This window comes from Camelus bactrianus, chromosome 26 (genome assembly GCF_048773025.1).
Source record: "Camelus bactrianus isolate YW-2024 breed Bactrian camel chromosome 26, ASM4877302v1, whole genome shotgun sequence".
NCBI lineage: Eukaryota > Metazoa > Chordata > Mammalia > Artiodactyla > Camelidae > Camelus > Camelus bactrianus.
In genome coordinates this window covers 15,869,321-15,890,820 of record NC_133564.1, presented here as the reverse complement: position 1 = coordinate 15,890,820, position 21,500 = coordinate 15,869,321, and the positions used below count along the sequence as shown (strand labels likewise).

Genomic DNA, 21,500 nt, shown 5'->3' with positions numbered 1-21,500 from the left:
CAGAATTTAAAACATGGCTCGCGGCCTGTTAACTTGCACATTATAAGTCACCTGAGATGCAGGAGTGTCTTGGAGGGTGGCCTTTGGTTCCACGTCCCTCTCTGAACGCACCTCAGAACGCAGACACAGGAGGCCCAGGAACCACTTTCTCTTTTGTTCTCAGGCACAAGGAAACTAAGTAAAAGGCAAAGTTTCTCACCAGTTATACCTCTGGAGAGACCTCAATATCCTTAAACTACAAATTTTTCTCTTGCATGAAAACATGGGATTTTTATACTCATTTGGTGAATTTCATGCAGTTCCTTAGTAGCTGTGTCTGAGAATGGCATGGTTTGCTGAAATAAAAGACGGTTACGGAGCTCAAAGGATGGCATGAAGGTCACTTGTTAGAAGAGGTTCAAGACAAACACACAAACAAGAGAAATTGTACATTTCTGTCTGGTACCAGCGACAGCAACCTCTAATTACTAATGTCCAACAACCTCTAATCACCAATGCCCAGTGATCTCTAATCACTCATGTCGCACTTGTTTCCTGAAAATTACAGCCATTAACATCTACTCACTCAGTCGTTAAATAATACAACCCATCTCTTAAGTATTTTGTACACCAGGAGTTGGGACACTTTTGGTCTTTTCTGGAGTTTTAGATCGAGAGTGGGGAGCTTCAGAAAAGTATGAGCTAGGACCACATGGAGCCTCCCCATTAAAGGAGAGCGCTTCAGTTTCCCATTTGCTGTTTTTCCCTTCAAAGCACCCCCCCTCCCATCGCAGTGCCCTGTGAAAATTACTGCTCAGATTTCTTAACAGCTATTATTAGGGCCAGTATCAACTGAGAGACTAAATATTCTGGGTGGAGATATTAACAGGCCATGAAACAAATAACGGAATTAAAACAAAAGAATCTTTTTTTCCAGTAATGTGAAGACATTAAAAAAAAATTCAACTCAGTAAAGCCCCTTAAAGAAGAATTCAAGCATAAGGAACCGAAGACTTAATGAGGACTGAGCTAAAGTTGCAAGTTGTAATTTTAGAATCATAAAAATATAAAATTAAGCAAGTTTTTTTTATCCCAAAGACAGTATCATCCGTATCCTCTTGGTTACACCCAGCACTGATCATCCACCAGAGCTCACTTTCATGATACAGGAGTCAAACTTTAATACATAGTTCCCCCAAATTCCAAATTTTAAACGCTTTACTTAGTAATGTATACCCCTGCGTAGGGCAGAGTGCTGGTGAGGAGCACATTGAGAACCAAATGGTACTTACTTTCACGAAAGACAGATGATTGTGGCTGACGGCACAGAGGCAGGGAGGGGAAGGCTGTGAGGTCCTTCCTGACACTCGTAACTGTGGTGAGTCAACAGCTCCTGCAATACTTGGACTGTTCTGATTTGGGGACCCAAGGGAAGATCACGATTTCCTGTATTTCTGAATTAAAATTTTCAATTTAAAAATAAGTAGAATACATTCACAGTAAAATGAATGATATGGGAGAATTTCTGGTCGAGAAAGGGTTACTCTATGGAGGGAAAGCCCGGCTGTTCACCTGGGGCATTTACAGGAGCACACACGCACACAGGTCACACTGACATCAAGGCTGAACAGTTTCAAGCGGATGCCGGGGATCCACCTGCTCTAACACGCACCTAGAACTTCGTGTCTGACAATGGCGGTGTGAACACAGGAGACCTTTATTACACAAACACTGCATCAGATGGACATTCAAATTTTTCAAACTGCAGGTTACATCCCATTAGTGGGTCATGAAATCAATTCAGCAGGTTACACCAGGGATACTTTTTAACAAAACAGTAGAATACAAACTATAAGAGCATACAGAATGTAAGTGTTATTTCACGGCATTTTTGTTTAGCTTTATACTTTTACACACACACACACACACATATGTATGTACATACATATATGCTCCCAGATGTAGTACATTATGTAAAGTGTGTCAACAAACTCTGGTAACACCGATGCCCTAGGAGACGCACGCATGCCCTCTCCAGCCTTCCCATGAACAGTGACAGTCACACAGACGTCACTGGTTGGGCATTACTGTGGGTCAGGCGCTGACCCAAGCTCCTCTTGTGTATTTTATTTTTCTCATCCTCCTAACAAGCCTATGAGTCGTATCATTCACACCTACATCTTACAGGTAAGAACACAGACACACAGAGGGTAAGTAACATGAACAAAGGCATCGGCCCTGGGACTGGACCCAACAACCTGACAAGCTCGCGTGGCCTCCACCTGAACAGCTAGGTAACAGGACTCACGTCCTCCCACCCCAGCCCATCAACGCCCAGTCATCTCCCCGAGGATCAGCCGAGCCAACTCGAGAACACGGCTTCAGATTGCAGCCCTGCACCCTCCACCACACCCCATGCCATGGTGTTCCTAGTGAAAGCTGTTCCACGAAGCTGAAATCAAACAAGTTCAAAGAAGAGGAGAGCTACGTACGACCATGTGTGAAAGAGAATGTATTTATTTACATTGCTCATTTCCTTTTTACAAATCCTACAGTTTTAAATAATAAAAATTCCTGGGAAATAGGGTCGTTTTTAAATTAAGATATTTTAACAAAGAGAATTTTCACAATGTGACTTTTATTTACATGGATTTTCAGAAGTTTTAAATAGTTTTTTTTCAAACTGCACAGCATTAACTAAAAGCTATTTAGACCTTGCATCTTTCTCAGAAAATTTTTAGTTTGGGAAATTATGCTTATAGTCAGAACCTTGCAGTTCAGATCCTTAGGGATGAAGGTCTTGTTCAACACACACAAACACAAACCTGCTTCATAAATGATCCACGTTTTAGCTGCAAGCTGAACCTATGTGACGTGTTTTGACGGTAAGCAAAGATATTTTTTAGACATTTTTGATTGCGTTGATTAGAACTTTCTACAGGTTTTCTGTATCGGCCACGTGACTGCTTTCCAGTTCCTGTTACGTGTTCTGAGCACACATTAAATTCCTGAGGATGGATCTCTCTCCAGTTTAGCCAGCTCTGAAAGGGACTCACGGGGATTCGGAACTCTGCTGGGGCAGGATCCAGTGCACTTTCCTCACCTCCGGTCCTGTTTCAGATGCTTGCTTTCCCCGCTGCCGCACACGCGCATCACTTACTTTGAAAAGAATTGACTCTTCATAAAACGACTTTTAACAATAACAACAGTCTGACATCCTTTCACATCCCACTGACAAGTTGCAAATATTTATTAGTGAAACTATAAGAGAGGATCGATTTTCCTAACATTTTAAGCATGAGTTCCTCTGAATTGTTGGTATAACATGCAATAAAAAATAGAAAAGGTTAATTTTTACCATGATCAAGCTACACTTCCCAATGAAAAACATCCGGTTCTGCCTCACTTCTCTGCAAGAACAGGCGGGTCCTGGGCGTCACACGGCAGCGATGGAGGCGTCATCCACGAGTCGGCCCTGGGGCTTCAAGGTGGAGAAACAGAGCGAGTTCACAAGATAATCATGACAACGAAACCTCTATTAATTAAAGAGATTCTGAAGCTCTGTTTCACAAAAACAGAACAAATGTGTGCAGGTATCAAAACAAAATCTCTCCTCCTCTCCTCCCACCTTCCTTCTTCGCTGGGACCTGCCGACCTCTGTGCCCCTGCTCAGGTCACCAGTGGCGGACGTCACCAGCTGGTCACACCCTCCACCCACTGAATCCGCCTGGTCACGACTTCTCCCTTAACCTTGTGTTCCAGCAGCCCCGCCCATCCATCACCGGGGGCTCGTGACAGTGAACTTGACCACCACTCCTGCTTAAGCGTGAACTTTCACGCTTCTCTCTCACTCAGCTGTGTCCTGAGCGTTAAGTCGGCCACAGACCCGAGCTGACGGATAAGCTCCTTGGGATTCAGTCCCCCAACCTCCTGCTTGAGAAAAAGTGACTCATAATGAACTCTAGGGCATTATCAATGAACACCACGAGGATTGAAGCAGCAGATAAAATCTCCCTTTCACTAAGCTCGCTGACTGAAAACATTTACAACATCACAACAGAGGAGGAAAAGCCAAGAGTGAGCAAAAGGTATCTAACTGCTTTGAGGTGTAAAGTTCTGGCAGGTCAGCAACACCCCAGAGAGTCGCTGAGTAGCTAGAAGAGTGAATTCTCACAAATAATTTCATCATTCAGATGGACATTGGCAGACCTTGTGGGAAAAGCACAAGAGATGGTGTTCAGTCATGCCATAGATCAGGGCTACAGCTTCGGCACCAAAGGCTGACCACTTTGCTTTAACAGAAGGATTCCTGCGGGAGTCCCTGAGGCAGGGAAGGGCGCACTCCTGCCATCTGGCTGCTGTGTGGTTTTCTCTACGTATGTACGTCTGCACGCACGCGTGCGCTAGTGAGCATCTGACATTCAGTACAGGAATGCAGTGAATGCAAGAACAGGTTCCTGCTCTTTCCTACTTCATATCATTTTTAGGACTGATGGAGGATGTCCAGTTCTAGAAACAGAATAAATGGCTCAACCAGGTCAAATCCTTACCAAACCTAGCTTTACAAACAGGGGCAGGGGGCAAGTATATGATGTAATTAGAAAACAAATCTATTTTCCAGAAGAAAAATATTGATCCAAGCTTGCTCTAGGGCAGCACTGTCTGATACAGCTCTCAGTGAGGAAGGAAAAACCCACGGCACTGCTACCCAGGATGGTACCCACCCATCACACTTGGCTACTGAGCACCTGAAGTGTGGCTAGTGCAACTGGTAACCAATTTTTAATTAAATTAAGTTTTAATTAATATTAATTTTAATCTCAATAGGCACATGGGGCTCAGGGCTACCATACTGGAAAAGCACAGCTCTAAAGTTTAATAAAGGTACAATGAACAAAGTTTAACAGAGGTACAATTCTAGTGATCGTTCACCAAGTGGGATAAGGGCAATCCTCATTCACGGTCTTTGCTGTGACACGTAAAACAATCTTAATTATTAAGTTTCCCCCAATGATAAAGGAACTGGCTCTGAGGAATCCAATCAAAATTTTTAGCAGCACTCAAGTTACTAGAAGGTAGGTCTTAAATTTAAAAAAAGATCATGGCAGTCAGAGAAGGGTGTGTTAATTACGTTAAAACTTATGAACGTTTATCTTTCTGGAACCTTCCCTTGTGGATTTACACACTATCCAGAAGAGGCTGAATGTGAAAGAAAATCAGAAGATTGAACTGACATCAGCTCGGATTAGGTCTGGGTGTGCTGAGCGCTACCGGCAGAGGAATGAAAGAGATTAATTGATAGACCCAAAGTGCTGGCTTCATAACATGATCAACCCTCATCTCAAGCTGTGTTTGTAAAGGTAGAACAGGACCAGCTCTGCGCACTGATACGTACTTGCAGTGATTAAAGCCATACTTTTGAGTTCAGGAACAGCAAACTTGGAAAGTCAAACAGCTAAAAGGACATCAGAGACCACCCATTCCTCTGCCCACCCCAGCCATGAATTTCCCTCCAGGGTGACCTCAAACATGACAGTGAGAAGCAGCAATGGGAACGTCTTTAGAGTGGGACCAGGTGGAAATGTTTAAAAAGCCACTGTTATACGGAGAGTGGAAAATCTCTGCACCTTCTTTTCGATTTTGCTGTGAATCTAAAACTGCTCTCTACGCAAAAAAAATCTTAAAACGAAAAATAAAACCAGTGTTTAAACACGCAAGATCTAAAATTATGAGGTAAAAAAATTTTTAAGTATGGTATAGAAGAGGAGTTTAAAAGGGTTAATAAAATGATTTTTTTTTGCAGATGCAAAAAAGAAAATTGTGAAGTTTGGAAAGAAAACATGAAGATTATGACAGATACATGAACACAGGCTAATTTATAATCTACCAAATCCCAGATTACATAAACAAGGGACAGTTCCCCAGAACCTCACAGATACAAAAAAGAAAACAGCAACTTGTCATTCCAAAAAGGGGGCATAAACTTAAAAAAAAAAGACACACAGGATTCATATGCATTCATGTCTATCTGGTTCCCAAGGGCAACCAGAACTATCTGGAGAAACAGCCTTAATTTAGGCATCAAGAGTAGCTTAATCAGACGTGAAGCGACCATCCTACAGAGTCCTCTATACCGGAACTGCAAATCGTATCACTGTAGAAAATCAAAACATTAAAGGGTACAGTTTCCAAGCAGTGATCATTTTCAGAAAAGACCCAAATCCAGTAGTGTTACATAGTTAGAATCAGGAAAGTTCAGGGATTGTATTCAGAAAGTTAAGAATATCATAAAGAAAAATCTTTATTCAACCAAGGGAATAAAAATCTTTGCAATTAGATCTAAAAAAAAAAAACCTATAAAATATAAATCTAAAAAACATCTATAAAATAGCTTTATAGAAATGAACAGCAGTATTGCCAAATAAACAGGCAAAACTATCCGTTAGCCTCAAAATACTATTCAGTGAAGTTTACGTGACAAAATATCTTCTTTTGTTCGTTTTCAAGACAGTAAATGTGAACAGCAGGAAACTGCTCAGCCTTACCTTTACAAAGATACTGGTAGGTATAAAACGCCTCAGCAGCTGATTTGTGAAGTTAGGAAATCTAAGCAGGTTGATGTTGAGGGAGGGCAGTTGCTGGTATCCGGCCATCAGAGGATAGAAATTATATAACATTTCCTGCTCAGTGCCAGGTAGGATACGTAATCGAATCTAAATCACAGAAGTTGTAGAGAAAGATAATCAAATACACACAGCAAGTACACTTGAAGTATCCACATGGCCTTACCCCTAGATTACTGACAAATGGTCAGACCCCAAACCCTTCTGGTAAAATAATCACACCCTCTCCTGTTCCGCCTTCCACCCAGATTCCGAAATGCAGGGCTGAATTGGTATTGAGGCCAGGAGCACGCAGAGAACAAACGTATTAAAAACCGTGCATGATTTCTCAGTCTCCGCCAACATCTCAAAGGCAACTTACACCTGCTTCACAGTGAGAACAGGAGACGGAGCAGGATTTCCTGGGTCTTGGACCAGGCAGGCTTTACAGGCGTACGTGCTACGCGAGAATCTGCAGCACAGCATCTTTGTAAACATTCTGTGCACAGAAGACAAACTGGCTGCTTTCTGTGTTTTGTCTTAGAGGTTTTACCTTTGTGGAAAGGCAAGTAACTTCAGGGGGGAAAAACGATGTTTGTACTTTGGGAAAGAACACATACTGGTGAAATTTTTGGTATCTGACACTATCTAATTATTTTTAAGTCAGTATGTGAAAGAGATTAGAACAACCAAGAAAAGCTTACTAATTTACAAATGTGTACCTATGAGGACACGGTGTGGCACAGATAATACATGCATGTGTGCACCAGCACATCACAGCTAATACTACATTTAGTATCTGTTATAAATTTAAGTTAGTGTACGGACGTACAGCATCCTTCACACGTCATCCTGTTTTCATTTCCAGCAAGCACAGCACTCAGAACGCGCACGGCCAGGCGATGAGTCAGGTGGGTACTGCCAGGTATTACGACACATTTGTTTCTCTAATTACATCCTTGTTACTAAAGCATTTACTGACCATCGAGGGGTTCTTGTTACCACTTGGGCAGAGGAGGACAGAATTCTCACCGAAACAGTTTTGCCTGAGAGTGAAGGTCCCACCCCCAAATCTGATGAACTTTTCTACCTCTGGTTGAATAGATGAATGAAAACACCTGGATCATTTATTTTTATGTACGGATACAAAATTGTGTCTAAACATAGCAGTGAAATCTATACAAGATCAAAATCTCTAAAAAATTTCACTGATAGCTCAGAAGAGAATTAGGCTGTTTAGTATGTGTAATCACACCTCAAGAACTCAAATTAAAAGATATACACAAACTCATCAGTAATGAAAGAGATCTAAAATTTTCAGAAAGTCTATTAGAGTCCAAGAATTTACGATCTCTTGTTTTTTAAGGAGAAAGAGCCGATATGTGTGACTTTAGTGTGAAAAGGACTGCCCATTTAATCCATGTCTATAGCAAGTTGTAATTAATCTTCAAAAGTGACCAGAAATTTACCACAATCGAAACAATCAGGACCACAGTCAGCCTTATCAATTCACTTGTGAAAACTAAATGTATGGCTTTCCACTTCCTGGTCACACTCTTGCGTCTTCAGAAGCAACTCAGTGAGGTAAGACCGGTACCTGTTTAAGCCCTGAGAACATGAAGGCATCACTGGGCTCCACAGAAACCTCCACATCCTGAACTAAGTCTGTCTTATTCTGCAGGTGATACTTGACAGGTAACGACTCTCTGACACGCCCAAATGATGGCAGGTCTGCAGAGAAAGACACGTTTCTCTTGGTTAAAAAAAAAAAGCCCACCATCTATGGGTTCTTTTTGTGAACAGGTCTCATTCCACAGACATGGGATTATTTAAATTAATGACAGCACTGCTGAGTAAGAAAGGTCTTTGACTGGACAACAGCCATGGGACAATCATACGTCAGCATGAGAAGGATCAAAGTCTCCACATTAGATTGTTTTAACTTTCTATTTTGAAAAATGCCCAACATTTACAGAAGTAGAATATGACCAATTTTTTTCTATCTGTACACTCCTCCTCCCTTATCTGACTTAGAAAGAGTCTTGGCTATCGGGAGCTGAACTGTATTTCAGGGATAATTTTTTTAATCTATAAAAGATTTCCTTACATATCAATAATGGCTCAGGATGGAATGACAGACCTCATATGCCCCCTGACGGGAGCACAGACCATTAGCTATGAAGCATTCTTGCCAAAAACTTAAACCTGAATCTGATCAAACCTATACATCTAACTACCAATTGATAGGGACAGAGAAACACTTAAAAATGATATGAGAACAGCAAAATCCAGACTGTAGGAAGCTCTACAGGACTCAGGACTCAGTTTCTTCAACAAATGAACATCAAGGCAGAGAGGGAGGAGGTGGAGCGGGTAAAGGAGGTGACGGAAGAGGTGGCAGTGGAATACAGGAGACGCGTGCAGATTTCAAAAGCACAGACATGCCTCAATGGCAATGCAGCGACCTTAAAACACACTAAAGAACACTCAAAGTCAGCTAGGGAAACTTCAACACTGGAATCTGGTGATATTAAGAAATTATTGCTAATTTTCAAAGTCCTGACAATGGTACTGTGATTGTGTTTAGAAAAATAGCCAGTAATATTAAAGATGCATATGAAATACTTACAGATAACACCTAGGATTTGCTTCAAAATAATGAGGGTAGGATGAATATACAGACAGAATAAGACTGGGCATAATCTACTTTTGTAAATGGGCATTTTTCAAAATAGAAAGTTAAAAAAAATCTTAGCAACTAAAATATTCTCATTGGATTCTTTCAAGTAAAAATTGAGTGCCCTTACCTGCATTCACATGGAGAGGGATATTTTCCACAATCACGTGTGGCAGAGTGATGACCGTGCTGATGGCAGGGATGTTTTCTGTGGCTGAAGTCCTACGGCAGAAGAGGGTATCTTTTAAATTCGCATTTCATGTGAGACGTTAATAAATCAAAAACAGGGAACATGGAGATTCAGCAACTGATTACGAAGGAAATACAAATTATCCATTTTCTATAAGTTTATTAGTGGAAGTAGTTTTGTGAAGTAAGAGCTTTCATAATCTCATTTTTGTTTAGAGTATTTCCGATGAACAAATCTTATAACCCAAGGCTGTTTGGTCCCAGTGATGGTGGAAGGAGTTGCATCAGAATATAAATCGACTGTGCCCCGAAGAACACCATTTAACACAGTGTTCTGTGTAAAACGTTCTCAATGTAAGTCGTGGTGGGATGCTTTAGACTAGGACACAAACGCCTTCCACGCTGAGGACTGTCCACAGATGCTCTGGCACCAGACCCCTTGGCGTGCACGGCTGTAACTGCAGAACTAAAAATAATTTACTATCAACAGACACAGTGGCATTCCAATATTACTGAGATAAAGTGAGTAACATTATGAAACTGTCAACTACCCTAACCCTAACCCTAACCCCGTATTACAGCTGGAAGCTAGGAGGGAACTACAGGACAGCTGGCAGCTCTGACTGCCAAGGACAACCCGTGGGAAGAGCCTGGACATGGACGTGGCAGAGCCAACGTGGTTACAACAGTGTCAACTATCACGGAGCAAACGCCGCAGGCAAACACACCCAACCCCCACTGTTAAGAAACTTGTGTCTCTATGGTATTACAGTAACAGGACAGAGTAATTAAGCAGTGCCTTCGAAATGCTGTTTTAATTCCTATAAACATAGGAATTAAATTAAACATCAATATGCTAAATTCAGGAGTGGGGGACAAGAAAGACAAGTTAGTTCCCCCCCCCAAATAAAATTACACATTTTTCCTCATTTTTATCTTATCCACTGATTTAGGATTTATAAAATGATTGAGCCATACCAAGATACTAACACATGAAACACCATGTATCTGCCTCCCAGTCTAAGATAAGATAACAGAGCTGAAACTTCCCTGGTACCCCTTTCTGCCTGCATCCCCCACCTGCCACTCCAGAGGTAACTACTAGCCTGATCTTGGCAACCATCCATCATTCCTATGTATTTCTTTATGTTTTTCCAAATTATACACATAGCCCTAAGAAACAAACGTTTTACATGTTTTCCAAATCTACGTATATGCAATTTGCTCCTATTCTGAACATCTGCAGTTGCTTTGTTTCACTTAACATTAATAGGCTGACATGAGTAACTCTGGTTCCTTCTTTTTCAATGATGTATAATATTCCAACACATGACTATGCCACAATTTGTCTAATTTCCAGTGGGTGGACACTTAGTTTGTGTGTAACTCTTTACTATTATAGCCAGTGCTGCTATGAACGCTCTCACACATACTCCCTTTCTGTGCATCTGAGACCTTTCTAGCACTGCAGGGTTAGCCATCAGCTTTACCTGTTATTGCCAAGTAGACTTCCAGGGCAACTGTTCTAATTTATACTCCCCCTCTTGACAAACTTGCATCGTTAAACCTTTTTAATTTTCCAAAGTAGTAAGAGTCCATTTGAATCTCCAATTACTTGTAAGGCTGCCCTTTCCTCCCTATGATTGATTACTGGTCATCTGGCTTTTTCTATTCACTGCACAACCTTCCCAGGTGTTTTTCTCAACTTTCGGTGAAGAGACTTCTCTGTTTTTCTTATGATCTGAAGAAGTTCTTGATATGAATTCTAATCCTGCCAGTTTTAGATGCTGCAAATAGCTTTCCCCAGTTTGTATCTGTCTTTCCATTTTCTTCATGGTGTTTTCATGAACTGAGAAACAACTTTCAGAAATCAGATTCATCAATTTAGTGGCTCGTACTTTTAGTGTCTTATTTAAAGAAATTCTTCCCTACGCCAAAGTCATAAAATGAGTCTCTCATTTTTCTACTAAAAGTAATAAAATCTTGCTTTTTAGAATTAGAACTTTAATAAACCTGGAACTAACTTCACACACAGTATTCAGGAGATATCCCATTTTTCTCCCAAGTTGATACCCAATTGTTCACCTCCAATTACAAAACAGCTCATCCTTCCTCCACTGAGGACAAAGCTACCTCTGCAAAATGTAATTTCCCTGTGCGGACCTAGGGAACTAGTTCTAGACTCTCTCTTCTGTTCCACTGGTGTATTTACATCTCCCCAAGCCAATACCATAGTGAGAACGATGTAGCTTTACAATAAGCCTTGGAATTTACAAGGACAAGTACCCTTGCCGAGTTGTACTTCTGAAGTATCTTGACTATTACTGACTTTTTGCCTTTCCACATAAATTTTAGAACCAAGAATGTCAGGTTCTACAAAAATCAAAACAAGCTGTTGAGATCTTGAGGGAAACTGCACCGAATCTACAGAACAATTTACAGTATTAAATCTTATCCAAATCCTATCAGAGACTGTTTTGTCTCTCTCCCATTTATTTAGGTCTTCCTTTAATGTTTTAAATTTTAAAAATTTTCTCTCCAAAGGTAATGCACATCTTCTAGTAGACATATTCCTACATATCTTACCATTTTGCTGTTATGTAAATAATACCTATTTTAAAAGTACTGTGCCTAGAGGTTTCTTACTGATACATAGAAATCCAACTGACTTTTTTTATATTGATTTTACATCCAGCAACTCTGCCAAAACTCTTTATAATTCTAATAATTTGTTGATTCCCCTGGGTTTTCTTTGTAAACAATCCTATTGACTGCAAATAAGGGCAATTTGTCCTAATGTTTTCAGTGGTCCTATCATCAGAATTAATTTGGCTAAAATTTCATCAGGATATAGGTCAAAACTGTAGCAAACACAAATGAAAGTTTAATTATCCTTTTAAATCTTTTTGTGTTTATGACAAAAGGCCAGTGACAGCACGTGACTCCTAGTCTGCTCTCCAGGCTGACGGAAGCTCTCAACTCTTACATGACAATGACACACAATAAAAGCACTAAAACAGCACAGATAACAAAGGCTGACGTAATTTTACCTCTTCCAGGAGATAATATAATGCCCAGTCGCCACTCCACCTTCAACATTGCCAGTAGATGGGCAGCGAAGACAAAAGCACTCGCTGGCACTCTCTCCAGTCTGTAAGACAACTACAAGAAACAGTCTTCATCATCCTTGTGTGGTGATTTCACCAATGAAAACAGAGCTCTACATCCAAGTAATATAACCAGAAAATAATACCTTATCAATATACATTATTCACAGAAACCAAGGCTCAGAGATGTTACATGACTTTTTCCAGGTCACAATGTCCCTTCCCAGTGTTTTTCCTAATCTATTAATATTCCATTATAATAACAAACATGTGAGGCATCCGCAGGTCACTGACAAGTTTCTTTAGCAACTAATGAAAGGGAGAAGTCTGAAGTCAGAATAATACCCTTTGGGGATTATTTTCCTTCCTCCAAATTATTTCATGTCTCCGAAAGAAACATTTCACAGTAGGGAAAAAGGAGAGAGAAAAATTTAGTTACCCCTTAAGGTACTCAAAATGTCATACCAGAAAACTCCAACTTTCTCTGAATAAGCCCGTATTACTGACACCGCTCAAATGGAAACACATCACATACTGCTTCATTATTGCCTAATGTGACTGCTGAGCTCCTGTGCAAGATGCTTGATGCTTTCATCTAGCCTATTTGTTGGCAAATCTCCTAATGACAAAATAAATGCTCATCTAAACCAAGCTTCCCCTATCTTTCTGCATCTCACAGCCTACAATGGCTTGCCTATAAATGCAAGTCAGTCGGTATCGGTGCCAAGCTAATGCCAATTTTAGCAAACCTATGAGTGAAATTTTCAAATAATGCCAACAAAGTCTCTAAACATTAATTGTTTTTGTGGTTTTCCAGTGAAGAAGGTTGTGATAAATTAACAGTTATGTTTATGGGTAGATATCAGAAGTGAAAGTGAAAAAAGCTAGATCAATCTTTTTTTTTAGACTAATCTTTAACAAAATGAACCGTCCAACTTAATGGAAGTAATGTTTACGGACTAGGAAATGATGTAGCCCAGTAAGTAAAAAACGTACCAATTCAAATCTCTTAAGAAAGCTTTTTAAAAAAAATCTGGGACATTCAAATTAAACTCTCCTAAAGTCCTCCCTAATTCTAAGAAGTTAACCCAAATGATCACAATGTTTATTAACGCTTAACATTAAGGTCAAATGTATGACCTAGGCAAGCTGTTAAAAGTGTCAAACGCAAATTACGCAAATTTCATAGCACATGCTGGTGGTGTTGGAGGTGGAGGACAGAATAACACCCCTACACACACCAAAAGATGCCCACATCCTCATTCCCAGAACCTGTGTTACCTGACTTAGCAAAAAGGACATCGTAGATGTGACTGAGATAAGGATCCTAAAATAGGGGGAGTATACTAGATTATCCAGTTGGGCCCAATGTAATCACAAGGGTGATCAGGGAAAGAGGGAGGTATGAGGGAGTCTGAGATGTGACCACGGAAGCAGAGAAAGAGAAAGGTCAGAGAAAGAGCCAGGAAAATGCTGCACTGCAGGTTTCGAAGCTGAAGGAAAAGCCACGAGCCACGGAACCCAAGTGGTCTCCCCTACCTGTGAAAGGCGCAGGGAAGGACTTCCCTTAGAGCCCAGGAGGACTGCAGCCCTGCCGGCACCTGGATTTCAGGGCTTCCGACCTCCAGGACTTGAAGATAATAAAGCAGTGCTGCTTTAACCCGCTGCCTCTGTGGTCATCGGTGACAGCAGCAGCAGGGAACGAGTTCAGGGGAGACTCAAACTAGAGGTCATGCTCTGACTCAGCCAGTACTTGTTAACCAGCTGCTCTGGGGCTGGCCGTACAGAGATGAGGCGGTCACAGCTCCACCTCTAAAGAGGCACACAGCTTAGCAGGGGGCGGGGGCGTATCTATGAATGAATAACTCCAGTACAGCATGCTAAGTGTCCTAATGGAAGGACGAACGCGACATCCTGGAGTAAACAGGGAAGAGCACTTAGCCCTGCTAGGAAGGGTCAGAAAGTCAAAGCCTATCTGAGCCCCAAAGAGCAAACAAGAGACCAACAGGCTGAAAAAGATGCAGGAGAGGGACAAAAGTGAGAGTATGTGCAAAACCAGATGGGGGCCGTGCTTGCTGAATGGAAACCGCTTGGCTGAAGCCCGGGAAAGGGCCATGGGGGGCCGACTGTGTGGAAGAGGCCAGAAAGGGAAGCTGAGCCTGACTGGGAAGGCTCTGATGGCAGAAAAGGCGCAGCCAACGTAGTCCTTACAGACTTGAGCTCTAGCAGCAATGTGAAAGGACCAGGGGCGAGAGGGCAAAGAGGAATCAGGCAAGAAGCTGCTGCCAGAGGCCGGCGAGGGCGGCGGCGAGGAGAGACGTGCAGAAGGGAGGACCGGCGCCAGGCCGGACGTGGGTCCCAGGGAGCCAGCCGTGCCCTGCGGTGTCAGCTCGGACCGCGTGCGTGTGCGGGGACTCCCCTGCCTGGGCCGGGGAGTGCGGGCCGCCTAAGGCTGCGTGGCAGGTGAAGACTTGCAGAGAAAGAAGAGGGGACCGGAGTCAAGATCTTGGAAATGAGCAACGTATCGGGGTGAGAAAGGGAGCGAGGGAAGAATGGACAGCAACCAGCTGTCCTGAGCCGTCAGGAGACCAGCACGGGGCTAAGACGTTCGCTGTTAAGTGACCTCCTACGCGGTACTTCATGTGCACTGTCTTCCTTAACTCTGAGAAGTGACAAAACAAGACAAAATGGACCGTCCAACTTCACGGAAGAGCCAGCGGCAGGCCCAGAGCTGAGTCCCGCGCGGCCTGACCGGGAAGCTAGGCCCGCTCCAGGCGAGCACTGCGAGGGGGCGGAGGCCCAGACGCAGCAGCCTCAGGCGGCGGCAAGAGAAAAGCGACTTTCCAAAGCGAGGAAAACAAAACTTAGGAAGGCCTTCTGAAACAAAACATGTCTATTATTATTACTCTCAAGAATGTGGAATATATTTTCAGCTTTTAAATAGAGAGGTGTAGGGACATGCTTGATTTTTATCTGTTATTCTTACACAAAGAGTTTGTGCTGAGATCTTGTGGAAAAAAAAAAAAAAACCCTCTCACCCCAGGGGGAAATGGCCCCTCCTTTGTGATGATGAGTGTCCTGAAATGCACAGAAGTGAGCATGGAGCCTGCCTGTTCCTTCTGGTACCTTCCAAAGAGTCCAGTCTGCTGCTTCACAGTGAAGCACTCAATACTAGTTCTTTACTTATTGATAGATATTGAAATGTATTTGTGGGGCAGGTGCAAAAAATGTTGGGATTCTGATAACTACTCATTTCAATCTGAATGGCAGATCAACCATGGCTTGTAACACTGAAGTCAACAGAGCAAATAAAACAACTCATTCATATCTGGTTTTTGTTTGTTTTTGTTTTTGAGGGGGAGATAATTAAGTTTATCTATTCTGGGGGGGAGTACTGGGGATTGAACCCAGGACCTCGTGCATGCGGAGCATGCGCTCTACCACTTGAGCTATACCCTCCCCCTGCATCTGGTTTTAAGAACACACCATGATTTTTTTCTCTCACAATATTTGCCCTTATAATCTGATTGAGTACAATTTTGCTTGGGTTGACATTCAAAGTAAGTTTATTCCCTCTAACAGCTCCAGAAATACAGAAGCCCAAAGTACCCTGAACTGGAAAAGTAATATCTCTTTTATTAACTGTTTTAGTTGGGTGATTTACTAAACTTACTGTCTACTTTTCAATATTTTCTGAAGTTTTCTTGATAAATCTCTTTTCCCATTTCACATTATAAACAACAGTAAACATCAATTTAAAATTAATTAGAATAAACAATCTATAAAAATCCAAACATGAAAAATTTTATTTTCAACTTTCTTTTTAAAAGAACCCGATCTTCTAAACAAGGTATACTCAAGCAAATTGCACGTGATGCTAATTCTACCTTAATTACAAACGTATCTACTTCTGTGTCCCTTGGTGAAAAGGTAACTCCTACAAGGCCAGCCTACATGAATGCACACACACACACACACACAAACCCACACATACACCCTGGCTTCTGCTAGTTAAGTGGGATGACGGACATCCTCACCTTTGTCCAGCTGGGACTCCAGCTGGTCCACGGGCATCATGGAAGGCGCGAGCCGCAGCTCGCTGGAGATGACCGTGAGGGCCCACGGCGAGGCGCTCAGCACGTCTGTCATCAGCAGGAAGGGGATGTCGGCATAAACCCGCTCCAGGTGCTCAAACTGCCGCGCATAAGAGAGAGAAGGTCTGTCAGGAAGGACACTGACCTGTTGTCTTCTTTCTGCTAACTTCCAAAACCTAAATGATTTCCAATATGCTTCAGAGGAACTTACCTTTGTGGAAACAAATTTAACTGCAACGTCAAACGGAAAGACGGTCTCTATTGTTACAGTTTCATCCTGCAAGGAAATGCAGCGGCACACTCAATGGCTTTTCTGACTCTTCACAATAGGTGAAGTTTTAAAAATACTACATAAAACACAACCAATTACTAATCAATAAACAATCCCAATTTATATATTAAGAAGCTAGAGCTTTCCCTTAGGTGATGTTTATAAAAATCTATGTAGAGAGACCGTATTTCTAATAAATTATTTATGGCTCTGTAACAGTTCACACCGTGAAGTGCTTTCTCATACATTTTTCCTCTCAGGACCTAGCAGCAGCGGGCGGGACAGGCACCGTCACCACCACTTTGCAGAAGAGGAACCAGAAGTTGAGGATGATTAAGTGATCGGCCTTAAGCCACAAAGCCAGTGGTATGAAGCCTAGAACCTGGGTCTTCTTTTTGTCTAAGTCCTTTACCTCACCTTAACTCAAGATGACTAAAATAATAACAGTAATATTGTGACATGGTATTATAGACACTGTGTACGTATTATGTGACGCTCACAGTAGCTCAAGGACACAGATGCCCTAATATTACTGCCATTTTAAGATGAAGTGGTCACATGGCTAGTAGGTGACAAAGCAGAAACTGAACCAAATTGACGCTGGAGCCTGGACCCTCAGCCAACCTGCTCCATCCCCCCTGCAAGAGTCTGTTCAAAAATCTTGGGCTTATTATAGCTTAAAGAAAAAACAAACAAAAAAACCATGCTGCTGGTGAGAAACCTTAAAAAAAAAAAAAGACCTGTTGGTTAAAAACTTCACATATGATAATTCTCAAAATAGCTCTGAAAAAAATACCTTGTGACACTTGCAAATAATTTCTTTTTCTTCAATAGTTGTATTGATCAGGTAAGAAACATACACAAGGAACATTCTTGAACCCACTGTTCCACAGCGAATATACAACATTTTTTCCAGCTGTAAAAAAAAAAGAAAAAGCATTGTAATTACTATTACAGATATTTCCTCCTAAAGTACATTCTAGGATAACGTTACCATCTTGCAGTGTTTACTGTACCATCTAAATTCTTGACCACTTTTTACCACTGTTCCTGCCACAGCGTAAGAGGGGGATCATTACTAGCCCATCTTTTTTTTATTATCATTCTCAACTTTCCAAGGATTCTTGGTGCTTGATTTGGAAATAAAGATGGACTGAAAGATTATTTCACAAAGTTACAAATTTCGTGTTTTTAGTTATTTCATCAGGCAATTAATTCTCCATATTACAACCACTTGTTCTAAAATCTCTTGTATAAAAACTGCTTGAGACATTTTACACATTTAAATATGTGAAATGTGTATAAAACGTGCATTAGTTAAGTCACTTTTTTTTAGTCTTGGGATATGCTGTTAAAATGCTCTAAAACTGTCTTAGACTCATAACATATTTAAAACTACAACCTAACTGATTTCCTCCCCAATCACAGTGGACCACGTTCACCTGTTCCCCTGGATGTAAGTCTCCAACAGGAATGTCGGTGAGTAGAGCCGGGTAGGACTCGTCACACAGCTCTGTTCCGTGAAGAGTCACGTGAGTTTTCTGAGTTAAGTTGGCATCCTGTCCTAAAAGTATTAACGTGGGCATTTTAAAAAATTCAAACATTCCTCCGAACATTGAATACTTCACACAGAGCACTACGTTATAACCATATTTTAAACAAACTTCCTATAGCTGATAACACCGATGTTTATTTTATGTTGGATTCACACTGATCGAATTTTAAAAAGGAATGTTTACCGGGTTTTAAACCAGCAGTGAGCTTCACGTCTCTGATGGGGGTCTTTTCGTGGGACTCAACAGTCACAAGCAAACAGTACATTTCGTTCGTCAGGGCAGGAGGGTCATGCCGCAGATGGACAGAAATGTTTGGAACTCTGGAAATGATCCTTTGGGAAAAAGGTTAGCTAAGTAACTCATTCTAAAAAGCAAAGAAAAAAAAACCAAAGTACTTAAAGTACTCAAAAGTAAGCCGACCTTCTGCAATCTGCCCCCAGGCCGACTTACATGGTGCTGGCCTGGCCCACGACGCTGTCCCAGTGAACCTCTCCGGCCGCGAGCTTCGGTCTTCTTTTGAAAGAACGGGAGGCCTGTAAGGCTTCCTGGGCGGAAGCGGCGTCCCCTCCTCCTCCCTGCCAACTTAAAACCACACATCGTCCCGCCTCGTTGCCCAGAACCAGATCCACGGATGTAATCTGGAAGGAAGAGGGCTGTCAGAAACGCACCGCAGACTGGCTTGTCACCAGCCCCTTCCAACAAATTACAAGGCAGAGTGTTGGGTGACAGCGCCCCTCGGACCCACAGTGGGACAGCAGTCAGGACACCGACTAGCTGTGACATTGGCTAGCAGCGTGTGCGGTCTCCACTATTTCGTTTTTAAATCCAACTTGCTAGCTCAGACACGGACTGTACGGTATTGTTATCTTAGCACCCGGCGCAAGGCCCCAAGCAGCAAACGGTCAATGAGTGGTTGCTGAGTGAAATAAATGAATGTTTTGATAACCATGAACATACTCATCACCTAATTCCTGACTCCACACATCTTTTTCCTGAACACACCTACAGTATTAGCAACGAAGTTCTTTACTAATTGCATAAATGTTCTTTCAACTGTATCCATTAAGAAATATACTCAAAATAGTATAATTATGATTTATGTGTGGCAGGCTTCCTTAGGTACCTTGTGAAATATAAAACAAGTAATTAGGGATTTGGTCAAAATCATGAAGAATTTTAAAAAATGAATAAGCAAAACTTCTGGATATTGGTTAATAATAAAATCAACAGATTCACAAAAATTGTTATGGGAATACTGGGACTACAGTCTTAAGTTTCTGACTTAGAAATGGTCCCAAGTTCACATTAGCCAACCATTCCCATTCAAGCCATGGGAAAGAAGCACTTAATGAGAGCTTACCTGGTCCTGATCCCTACTCCAAGCAATTTACACTAACTGATTCAATCCTCGTGAAACACTAAGGAGTAGGTACTGTCATTATCCCCATTTTATAGATGCATACACTGAGATGCTAAGAGGTCAAGCAACTGCCCAGGGCCACAAGCTAGTAAGCTGGAGAGCTGGAACTGAAACCCACATAGTTTGGCCCCAGAGTAAAATATTACTTTCATCTCATATTTCTGAAGGACATTTTAATTATCTACATTAAATGAATCCTTTAAAATATGTATCTTCATTTTTTCTTTAAAAATATGCAATCAGCAACATACAAACAAAATGACATAGCTCTTTAATCTGAATTATGTCATATTACACAAAATATAATTGCTACAATACAGAATACATTTTTCTTCTATACCTTTTTCCATATACATGTATATTCCATATATATATAAATTTCCAGCTTGAAATTCCTTAACTGATTATTTAAATTCTTTAAAAACTGAGGTTGGTCTCATGTACTAAGAGGAAATGATGTCTAATACAACACTATTAAGTGAAAAAAGCCAACTGCTAAATATTACATATAGTATATTCTTGATGAAGGGAAACCTACAAAAAGCCATAATGAATGGTTTTCCTTGGGAAGTCAAGTGGAAGGTCTTAATTTTTTACCTAATAAGCTTTTGTATTATTTAAGTTTTCTTCTGATATATAATTACTTTTATCATTTAAAATATTTGTTAAACAAAATTCATAACTAACCTCAATTTTCTTTCCCACATCTTCAGTTTTTGCAACAAACTTAAACAAAAACTTCCTTGTTTTACCAGGAACTAAGCACATCTTTCCCTGAGTCAAATTTTCTAAAACTTCACTTGCTTTGGATGCTTCTTCGATTACACAGAACTGGTTGTATTCCTGAAAAAGAGGTTAGCAAGGGTCATGGTTTATGAGCTCAAATGTCACGTGTTTTGCTAACACTAAACACCAAATTATTTGGAGTTTATTAAGTTAAACTGCACTAAACTGAAGCAGTATGAAGGGTTATTAATTTTAAAGAAAGCATTTTTATGCCAAATGGTGGCCCTCATCCACTCACTCCTGCCACAAGACAAAGAGAGTTCACCACACACAAGTCGACTTCTGAAACGTTTGGACACCCTCCTCCTGGGGAGAGAAACAAAGACATATTCTTTGTTGCACTGGACACTTCTATCACCTTTTCTTAAAGAGCTTTCTTTTCACTTGGCTTCCATGACGCTGTATCTCCTGTTTCTCACCCTCTCTGGCATCTTCTGTTTTTCCCTCAAAGGTCTCTCTTCCTTCTTCTTGTCCCCCAAACTCAGAGGTTCCACAAGTCTCAGTCCTTGGCTTTTGGTTCTGCTTTTCTCTTCTGTTCATTTCACTGCAAAGTTTCACCATCTCTGCATATTTTGCATCTCTGCGCTAGTATTTCCCACATAAAAACATCTAATTCTGACCTCTTTCCTTAGCTAAAAGCTCATCTTCACAGTCATCCATGGAGTAGTAATTCCACTATTACTCCAAATTCAACATGTTCTGAACTGAATGTGTGGCCACCTTCCCAGAAAAGCATACTCGTCACAGATATGGGGCCATGTTTTGTGTATGTATCTACAGAATCACCATCCTCATCCACTCAGTAAAGATCAAGAACTT

At 41.3% G+C, this 21,500-nt stretch overlaps 1 protein-coding gene across 3 annotated transcripts in view; it reads right to left on the bottom strand.

The window, feature by feature from the left end:
- Positions 1-2,478: 2,478 nt before the first annotated feature.
- TRAPPC11 (trafficking protein particle complex subunit 11) overlaps positions 2,479-21,500 on the bottom strand; it is a 37,816-nt gene continuing 18,794 nt past the window's right edge. For 2 of the 3 annotated variants that reach the window (XM_074353386.1, XM_074353385.1), the window contains exons 19-30: positions 20,583-20,738; positions 18,926-19,113; positions 18,659-18,807; positions 18,362-18,483; positions 17,716-17,835; positions 16,860-16,925; positions 16,592-16,748; positions 12,498-12,609; positions 9,389-9,480; positions 8,179-8,312; positions 6,525-6,692; positions 2,479-3,460 (exon numbers count right to left, since the gene is read on the bottom strand). In XM_074353386.1, coding sequence (XP_074209487.1) covers positions 3,416-3,460; positions 6,525-6,692; positions 8,179-8,312; positions 9,389-9,480; positions 12,498-12,609; positions 16,592-16,748; positions 16,860-16,925; positions 17,716-17,835; positions 18,362-18,483; positions 18,659-18,807; positions 18,926-19,113; positions 20,583-20,738 — 1,509 coding nt within the window. In that variant the 3' untranslated portion in view covers positions 2,479-3,415. Of the gene's footprint in view, positions 3,461-6,524; positions 6,693-8,178; positions 8,313-9,388; positions 9,481-12,497; positions 12,610-16,591; positions 16,749-16,859; positions 16,926-17,715; positions 17,836-18,361; positions 18,484-18,658; positions 18,808-18,925; positions 19,114-20,582; positions 20,739-21,500 lie in introns of those variants that run through there. The other variant, XM_074353387.1, reaches the window with a different exon arrangement.